A 9556-nucleotide genomic window follows, 5' to 3' on the forward strand; every position below is an offset into this window, starting at 1 on the left:
GAGGAACAGCTCGGACTGCCAGGTAGTCCAGAAGCTGAGGAATCCAGAGCTCCTGACGAACCCCACCGGCCGAGGCCTTCCTGCCCTGTTGGGGCCGGTCACCCCACCAGGTGGGGGGAAAGTGACGTGGGCAGGCCCGGAGCCACCGGCCCTGGGGTAATCCCAGTGCTTCTGGTTCACAGATCTCTAGGCTTGACTCAGCCGTTCTCCTTCATTTCACCATCCCACGGTGCACTGGGCATTCGTGAGGGCTTCTGCGAGCATAGGCAAGGCAGGGGCAATTAGGGAAGGCTGGAGAAGCCTGTGGGGAAAAGAGAAGGGAAGACAGTGACTACACTGTGGGGGGAGATTGCCTTTCCAATCCGGGGAACCTCGTCTTGCCATGCTCCGCCAAGCAGGTGGAATCTGTGCGAGCCCCTAGCGAGCATGCTACCAGCCAAGAGTCTGAGATGGTGTCAAATTTACTGAGATGAGTACTTAGAAGCTCCCTCCTTTCGGCCGTAGTTTTTACTGAGCATGGAAATTCCATTCAACAAAGGTTTATTAACTTGCTTCCTTCGGTGGAATTCTGAGCCGGCGGGAATTGAGTCGTGAGAGGGCAGGTCAGTCTCCCCAGAGCATCTGAAATCACATCACTGCCCTTGCCTTTACCCCAGCCCCTGCCCATCCCTCTTATGAGGACCTCCATGACCTCAGCTGAGACTGGGACAAAGTGGGGGCCCCACAGTGAGTCCTGACACTTGGAGTTTTCATGGGGCTCCTCAGCAATGAGCTGGGCCACTCCCGTCCTCGAGGTGCCCCGGTCTGAGATCTGAGAGCCCCAAAAGATCAATGGCCCAGGGCAGAGCCTACCTGTACCAGAGCCAAACCAGCAAATGGGGGTGAGGGAAGATGAAGGCCGGGTCCCCTGGCTCCCCTCATTGGCTTTGGCGTGTGAAAGGTGGCCTGGGAGGGAGGACTCGGATGTTCTCAGGCACTGAGGGCGTCGATGCCCGAAGGGCTGAGCACCAGCGCATGCAGGATGTCGGAGAGCGACACGATGCCCAGGAGATGCTGGCTCTCGTCCACTAGCACCAGCCGGTGTACCTGTGGGTCCGCAGAGGGTCCGTGAGGGCTCAGAGCCGTGCGGCTACGGCAGCCAGCAAGGCGGGTGCCCAGAATCGGGGGCATCAAAGGAACATAACTGGAGGAGCAAGAGCGTGTCTCCTAGAAACCAGTTAGGGGTGGCTCTGACCACTCTGGGTGATCAACTGTCTGTGGCCCTTAGCACGGGGGCCCCATGGGCAGGACCAATTGCAGACCAGTGTGGACACCGAGAGCTCGAAATGGCCACGAAACGGGAGGACAGGGTGTATAGGGACAGCTGGAGCCGCTCATGAGGACTGGGCTGTATGTGTTGGGCGTGCGTACGCAGGGGTATGGGGTACCTGCTCCCGGACAATCCGGTCGATGACTTCCCCCAAGCTCTCGTGGGGCTGGCAGGAAAGGACTCCCTCCAGACACAGTGTCCTCTGCTTCAGGGCTTCTGCCACACTGATGTCTAGGTGGTTGTAGGTTTGCTGGGCAGCCAGGTGCTGGGGCAGGGAGGGAGGTGCCGTGTGAGTCAGCCTCTCAGCCAGGCTCCGGACCCACACATACTGCCCCTCTACCCTCGTAAAGGTCCTCTGGTCCACAGATAGCCCTCCACCGATCCTCACACCCACCGCCTCTCCCTGTGGCGCCCTCATTCCCCATCCCGCGGACACTTACAATCACATCAAAGCGGGAGTAGAGGCCCACGACCTGTCCTGCGGGGGGCGGGGGGTGGGGGGAGAGGAAGAAAGGGAAGAGGTTCACATCAGGACCAGGACGTTGTGCAAGGGCCGGGGGCGGGCTTTCAGAAGGAATTACTGGACATCCCCCACCCCTCCCCGGGCTACTGGCTTCAAAAATGACACATTGGGCTGTCACCACCTGAAGCCACAGGTCACACAGCATCATGGACAGACAGACAGGTTGATATGCCGCCTGATGTGATGCAACATGAGTACATAGTGTCACCTCTGAAATACCCTAGCTTCAAATGGGTAGCCTGAATCTGACCAAGGCTTTAGATCTAATTTCCAGTTTACGGGAAAACCCGGGAATAGAGGAACAACGCTGAAGCCACCTGTAGGAAGCAGAGACGAATCTGGAGGTGGGACATTCTACAGGACAACCGACCCATGGTAATGTCATGGAAATTAAGTGAAGACAGAACCGTTCCACATTAAAAGAGACTTAAGACAAAATAAGCAAATGCAAGCATGGACCTTAACTGGATCCTGGTTTGTCCAAATCAACTGTAAAAAAAAAAGATATTCTCAGGGAAGGTGAGCAAATGAGAATTAGGATCAGCTCTTAGATAATATTAATAAAGTATTTAGAGTTTTGTTAGGTGATATGGGAAATATACTGATTTTAAGAGGTGCAGACTGAAGGGGTAGGGGGGAAATGACATGATCTCTGTAATTTAAATTATTTCAGCAAAAAAGGGGGGGGAAAAAAAAACAAAACACAACTGGTTACAGCAATATGTTAACAGGAGTTAGTCCAGGTAAAGGATAGGTGGATTTCATTATACATTTTTTCCTACCATTTTCATACATTCGAAATTTTTCATAATCAAAAATAAATCAAAACATTTCTTGGTATCTAGCATCATTACAGCAATTTTAACTTTGAAATGGTTTACAGCCATGGTTCAACCAAAGAAATGGAGTCCCTCTAACCCCTCTTCAGAGTGAGAAAAGGGGAGATCTGGCTGGATCCCCTGGCCCATTTTAGGATGAATTAACATTAAAAGTCTCATCTCTTGTTTCCTCTCACCACGCTCATTTTATTGCATATATTCCTTTCAAATCATCCCCTAAAGTCAGAGGATGGGTGTTGTTAAGATTCCCATGTCACACATGAGGAAACCGAGGCACAGAGAGGCTAAGGAATGGCTCTAAGACTCAAAGCAGGCGGACTTCGAGCCCCAGCTCTACCCTGGGTCCTGAGCTGATGCCCACAGACCCCTGCCTGCCACCACCCCACCCTAGCCAGCCCCACTCCTGGGTGCAGGTACCAGCTTCATTGACCACGGGCAGCGCAGACACGCGCCGGTCCACAAAGATGTCCAGTGCCGTCAGGATGGGCGCTGTGTCCAGCACCACGGCCAAGTCCCGGAATGTACCGATGCCCAGATCTTGGATGGCGCGGGAGAGGAAGGAGGGCTGGGGCAGCAGGGTGCCCTGGGTGGGTTAGGGACACGTGGGGATCAGGGTGGAGCAGCACCCCGAGGGCTCCCAGCTGCTCCCTCCTCAGTCCGTTGGGCCAAGGACTGTTTAGCCCCCCAGGGCACCCCGAGGCTGTGCCCAGGCTCACAAAGATGTGCAGGAACTTGAGCAGCCTCTTGTGTGTGAGGATGTGGAGCATGGCGCCTGAGACCGGGTCCAGGACCGGCAGACGGTGGATCCGGTTCTTGATGAGGGTGTAGACAGCTTCAAACAGGCTGCAGAGGTGGGAGCAGTGGGTCTGGGGGAGATACGCCCTCCACCCCAGCCCCTGCAAGAGGAGGACAGGGTGAACAGGCTGCCTTGTCCCCTGCAGGATGAGCCCATGAGTTCAGAACTGAGGAGCTGGGGAAGAGGACTGCTCGGGAAAAGGAGGCGCAGGTGGGTGGCTGGGGACACTTACCTTCTGTTGGGAGAGATGGAGACCAGAGGCTTGAAGCAGGCTTGAAGGTAGATCTCTGTAGGCAAAGCCAGGGTCAGGCCCAGGGAGCTGGCTGCCCTGCCCGTCACCTGGCAGCTCCCAGACTGTCTTCCTCCCTCAGGCCCTCTGGGCTCCCTCTGGCCCCTCCCTTGCTCCCTCCAGGAAATCCCCACTGCCCATCCTCCACCCCAGGTGCTTGGCCCCCCGCTCACCCACACACACCCTCAGCCCCTTCTAGGCGCCCCCCCACCCCCCACCCCCGCCAGCTCACCTCTCCAGGTCTCAATCTTATGTTCTTCAATCTCATTGATCTGGACCTAGAGAACAGACAGGATTCCAGAAGTCAGACATGGGCCCCTCGGGACACCAGGCTCCCTGAGCCACTCTCCGTCCCAGCCCAGATGGGAGCCCCCGGGGACCCCCAGCCCACTTCTCACCAGCGGGGACCTGTAATAGCGGTGCAGCACTGAGATGAAATCCGTGATGGTCAGCATCCCTGCGGGGTCAGGAGGGGAGGGTGGGGGGGGTCAGCCTGGGGCCTTGTGGTGAGAGGCTGGTTGAGGGGTCGGACCCCCTTCCCCGCTCTGCCAGAGGCCGAGGACTGAGACAGCTGTGGGAGCTGTGGAAAGAGGGGAGCAGGGCAGCCCCTCCCATGCCTGAGAAATGGGGGTCGTCCCTTCTACGCTTCCCCTGTCATTTCTCTCCTCCCCCACCTTCTATTCTCCTAATTTCTTCCTCTCCCTTTCCTCTCTTCCTATCTAGCACCTATGACATGGGATGTCATACTCCCACGGGGGAGTAGAGCTGCAGTGGTCAGCTGGTCACACCTACTCCATGCGTGGGGTCTCCCACCCGGTGGCCACAAGACCGGGATCTGATGTTCCCAGTGCCAGCCCCCAGCTTGGCTTGGCCCGAGGGTCTGCTCAAGGCTGTGGCGCATCAGAGCTCAGCCCCAGAATCTCCACCAAAGATCTCTTTTTCCCCTTCCCTACCACCTCTGCCCCCCGCCCCTCCTCACCCACAAAGCTCTGCTTCTTGCTGTCCCACAGAGGTGCCGCCCGAATGCCATTGGCCACGAGGGCGAAGAAGGCCTTCTTGATCTGAGGGCCAGAGAGAACGGTGGGGGTGAGTCTCTCCCTGCCCCTCAATGGCACACTGTCCCCACCACGGGCCTTCCCTGGGGCCTTCTCCCAGGGTCTCCTGTACGTGAGCTTCACTGCCTTTCCTAAGCCTTGGCATCCACTGGACGTGGTCCTTGTCAGGCGCACTTGCTCAGAGCTAAGGCTGCTGGTGGCCAGAGGCGCGGCAGGGACCCCTTCCCCTGGCTCGCCCCGGAGTGGGAAACTAACCCAGCGTTCCCACTCGAAAGTCATATGTGGACAGTCACACACAGTATAGTTTTTGCTAATCTAGGCACTAGAGGTATACTTACGTAATACTTACAAAATACTTTTCTCTAAATAAATCTGACGGTGACTCGTGTGGCCTCATCCTAACTAATACCACTTATACTGCTAGTATCTGTTCTGGGTGGATTTTTCTAATGCGTATTAAAATAAATGCAAAGCTACTAAAATAAATATGTTTGTTCATCTACCACTAGAATCAAATAGTGTACTGTGGATGGTCCATATGCTGTGCTTCTGGAAACACTGGCCTGCTCTCTGTGATGGTAAGAATGGAATCAGGCATTCCATAACTTAGCCTAGTGGAAGAGCAGGGACTAGAGCTCATCCTAATTTTCCGTTACCAAGAGCTCCCTGCTGTTTGTCCTAGGCCACCCTGCTATGTCTTCCACATACTCTGGGGTTCGCAAAATGCTCCCATTTATCCTGGGTTGTCCCAGGAGTCCTCCGTAGCTTGTAGGGCAAAGCAGGCATCCCTGTCCCCATTTTATTTCATTTTGTATTTGTTATTATTATTTTTTTTAGTAATCTCTCCACCCAACATGGGGCTCGAACTCATGACCCCAAGATCAAGAGTTGCGTGCCCTTCCAACTAAACCAGCCAGGCGCCCCCCATCCCTATTTTAGAGACAAGAGAGGTAAAGTGACTGACCCAAGATCCTACAGATACTAAATGGCAGAGCTGGGATGACAATTAGGGAGAGAAGCCCTCCCCGGCCCTGGCCTCCGGGGTGTTCAGAAGGAGTTCTGGAAGGGGATTTGCAGGGGGTGCCCGGCAGGGTGTCCCGGAGGGTGTGAGCGGGGGCTGCAGCCCCTGAGGAGGGAGGTGGGGCAAAGCCATGGCCGTACCTCCAGCTTGGTGTCGAAGATGACCATCTTGGAGCTGGTCGCCATGGCATCATAGCAGGTGTGCTCCTGCATGAAGCGCATGTAGACCTGGGCCCCCGGCTTCTGCAGCTCATCGTCCCAGCCCGGCCTGGGAAACAGCGCCCGCGGGGAGGGACACAGGGAAGGTCTCTCTTCCACCAGGCCGAGCTCATACCCCCAGCCCGCAGTGGCTGAGAACTCTATGTCCAGCTCCAGATCGTCTGTGCTGGAGCCCACCGCTGAGGCTGCATCGTCATGGGGGAAGATGTCCCACTCTGCGGGTGGGGAGCCCAGCCGGGCCAAAGGAGCATCTTGGGACAAGTGTGTGGCCTTGGGGAATGTGGCCTCCAGCCCGGTGTACTCAGCAGGTGGCCTGGCCTGGGAATCTGTTGGATCTGTTGGAGGGGGAGAGGACAGTAAGTCCATCTTCTGGAGCACTTTCTTATCTGCTGGCTCGGGTCAACCTCGCAGGAGCCTTGGGAAGCCTGGATGCTGTGGCCCCATTTTGCAGGTGAGAAAGCTGAGTCTCAGAGTCACACAGGATAGTGGTTCTGTCCTGAGTTGGCCGTGCCGGACCCCTGGCTCTGCAACGCAGTTGACCTTTCCCATGTGGAGAGACTGAGGCTACAGGATGAGGCTTGGGTCCACCTCTGTGCTTTGGAGGGATCCAGAGGAGAGCCCCAGCCCCAGGCTCTGGGACATCCCACTGCCCCCACTCCCGACTCCCCAGGACTGGCCTGGGCCTCACCTTCCCCCAGACCCGGCAGCTCCCCTTCCTCCACAGTCTCCTGCCTTGTCCATCTCGAGGCCTTGGCCCCCTCTTTCCCATGGCTTCTCTCTGAGCCAGTGGTCATGGCCGGTGATGGCCATGAAGTGTTCCCTCCTTGTTCTAGGAAGCTCATCTCTGGAAGGGGGAATGGGGCCTGTTTGGTTAATAGGGAGTAATACAACAAAATCAATTAAAATGTTATCAATAATAATATTTAATATTTGCAAGCTCCCCAAGGGTTTTTCTCCTATATATTTCTCACTCAAACCTCATAGAAATCTTATAAGGGAGGCATTATTATCACCCTTATTTTACTAAAGAGGGGGGTGGGTGTGTGTGTGTGTGTGTGACTTAACCTCTCAGGTCAGAGAGGTTAAGCAACTTGCCACAGTTCACACAGCTGGTAAGTGATAAAGTCGGAACTAGGGTCAGAGTCTCCGGACTCTAGATCCCCCCACTTTTTCTTCTGAAAGAGGAAGGAGGAAGTGAGGGACAAAGGAAGAAGAAACAGGAAGAAGAAGGAAAAGGAGAGAGAGACAGAAGCCCGGCTATGAAAGTGGAGGAGATTGGGGGCCCAGAGAGGTGGGAGACAAAGGAAGTGGCCCACCTACCTTGATGCTCGGGTCCCCCAAGGTGGCTCCAGGATGGGTTCTGTGAGGGAGAAGAAGGTCTGAAGGCGTGGGAACACGGCCCACATTCCCAAACCACAGGGAGCTCCTTTTCCCACCGCGTGTGTGCGTGTGCATACCTGCACACACACGCACCCACCCCCCCACGCCCCCCCACACCCATACACAAACACTTACACAAACTCAGAAAAACACACATTCAACCATTCCCAGATCCACACAGAACCACACACGTCACTTACAGGAAGAATACACATACACACAGAGCCCACATGCTCACAGGCGCCCACCTGCGCGCGCGCACACACACACACACAGAAAATCCAGACGGCACGCGCGCGCACACACAAACACAAAGAAAATCCAGACCGCACGCGCGCGCGCGCACACACACACAAAGAAAATCCAGACCGCACGCGCACACACACACACACACACACACACAGAAAATCCAGACCGCACGCGCGCGCACACACACACGCACACGCACGCACATTCACACAGTGTGGTGTGCTCGCAGTCCCCTGGCCTCGGCTGCCCCAGCGCCCGTCCCCCGGGACCCCTGTACCCGGCGCAGTGCGTGCTCCATGTGGCCAACCCCGACCGACTGGAGAGCAAGTGCGCAACACTGGCCGCACCGCACTATTCTGGGCCCGGCCGTTGGCGCCCGGCCCTCCCCAGATCGGTTTCTCTCTGATTGGGTGTCAGGCAGCAGGAGGGAGGGCCCCACAGGCTCAGCTGCTCCGCCCAGAGCCTGGGGCTGGGTGGGGAGGGCAGGGGGGCACCTGGAATCTTGAGGCCTGGTCCTGGGCTCCCTCCTGGGTCTTCAAGGACAAACTTGAAGGACCTTGCTACGGGGGAGGTGGCTTGGAGCACTGGGGGGCACTGGGGGGGGGGGGGCCGGTGGGAGGAGGCGGGCTCTCGGAGTCCTGGGTTCCTTCTCATCTTTGTCAGGTGCCAAAGGAGGGAAAACGGAGGCGAGTTGAGCTCAACGTTCTTCCTCTTAGAAACTTCCGTCGTGGGTGGTGCTGGAGTTAGAAAGGGCAAGTTGGAGCCAGCGGGGAGGCTGGGGCCAAGGGGTTTGTGGGAGGTCCCAGGAGAGTGGCCATTGTGTGTCCAGATGTCCCCATCTGAGTCCCAGGAGCCTGTCCCTTTCCCTGCTGGAGGAGTTGGAGTGGGATGGCCGGGAAGGTGGAGAGCTAGGAGAATCACCGCGAAGTTGTGCGGTGGGCTCGAGGGCCCAGGGTGAGAGACATCTGTTTCTACCAGTGGTTCAGAGGTGGGTCCCAGAGTGTGGGAGCCCCGGTCCTAACATCCCTCTGTGCGTGCTGTCCCTACATCTCCTGGTGCCAACAGGATCCCAGCCCGGCTCTGGTGGCTGCCCACCCCCCTTCCTTGGCATTCCTGGGGCCTGAGTCAGTGTCCAAATCGGGAATGCTGACCCAGCTGCTCTAGCTCCCCTCTCCCTGCCCGCCCCTCCTCTCCTTCTTCCAGCCTCTTCCATCCCAGTCTCGGGCCCTGGAGTGGACACTCAGTAATGGATTACTGGCTTTCTTGCTGGATGTGCCAAACACATTTCTCTTCACCCCTCAAAGCCCCTGTCCTGCCTCCAGGGAGGGCGGGGGAGAACGGGTCAGGGAAGGGACTTTCCTTTCCGTGTGTGTCTTGGGTAAGTACTGGGGGTGAGTGCAGATCTCCTTCTGCAGGATCCCTGTGGCCTATTCCTGTCTTGTCCCAGAGGATGGATGTCTAAGGCACAGCAAAGGGGACGCCTCAACTGGTGGAAGGATCAAGTGGGACCATCCTTGGAGAGACGTGATGCATCAGAACTGGCAGGCCTCTACCCTCCCTTAAGCTCCGGGCCACCTTAAAACCAAGCCAGATACAGAACAGGTGCAGAACACACCATTGCCTTCTCCTGGGATGCTCCATTCCCCCTCTCCCTCAGGCCTGTTCCATCTACAGGGCCAGTAGGAGGGCTCTTCTTTAAGACAGTCTTCCCTGATGGCCTCACTCTCACGCACTGATCTCCTTATAGAGCAGGCTCTGTGTGCCTATCTCAGGGCGCACGGAGCTGACATTTACATAACTATTCACGTGGGAAGGTCCTGTATCTCCAAGTAAACAGTGGGCACCTTGATGACCAAAATATTTTGGCTGGATGTGAT

The 9556-nt window shown here is 56.5% G+C and overlaps 1 protein-coding gene across 1 annotated transcript; it reads right to left on the minus strand.

The window, feature by feature from the left end:
• Positions 1 to 957: 957 nt before the first annotated feature.
• PRKAG3 (protein kinase AMP-activated non-catalytic subunit gamma 3) lies at positions 958 to 8011 on the minus strand. Its single transcript, XM_021702915.1, has 13 exons — positions 7957 to 8011; positions 7371 to 7410; positions 6739 to 6894; positions 5973 to 6376; positions 4736 to 4817; positions 4155 to 4213; positions 3989 to 4034; positions 3700 to 3754; positions 3388 to 3514; positions 3089 to 3254; positions 1750 to 1787; positions 1428 to 1574; positions 958 to 1086 (listed from the first exon to the last, which is right to left on the minus strand). Exons 1-13 carry the CDS (start codon positions 7975 to 7977, stop codon positions 970 to 972), a joined length of 1458 nt encoding a protein of 485 aa, XP_021558590.1. The 5' UTR covers positions 7978 to 8011; the 3' UTR covers positions 958 to 969.
• Positions 8012 to 9556: the final 1545 nt, after the last annotated feature.

The sequence above is a fragment of the Neomonachus schauinslandi genome, chromosome 3, assembly GCF_002201575.2.
Source record: "Neomonachus schauinslandi chromosome 3, ASM220157v2, whole genome shotgun sequence".
NCBI classification, from domain to species: Eukaryota; Metazoa; Chordata; class Mammalia; order Carnivora; family Phocidae; genus Neomonachus; species Neomonachus schauinslandi.

What these genes read in the sequence shown, in the direction of transcription:
- PRKAG3 (XM_021702915.1), bottom strand. Translation starts at nt 7,977, where the DNA reads ATGGAGCACGCACTGCGCCGG. An exon ending in TCTTCGACACCAAGCTGGAG is followed by an intron (nt 4,818 to 5,972) that starts GTACGGCCATGG and finishes TCTGGCCCTCAG; the next exon opens with ATCAAGAAGGCCTTCTTCGC. An exon ending in ACTCCCGCTTTGATGTGATT is followed by an intron (nt 1,575 to 1,749) that starts GTAAGTGTCCGC and finishes TCCCTGCCCCAG; the next exon opens with CACCTGGCTGCCCAGCAAAC.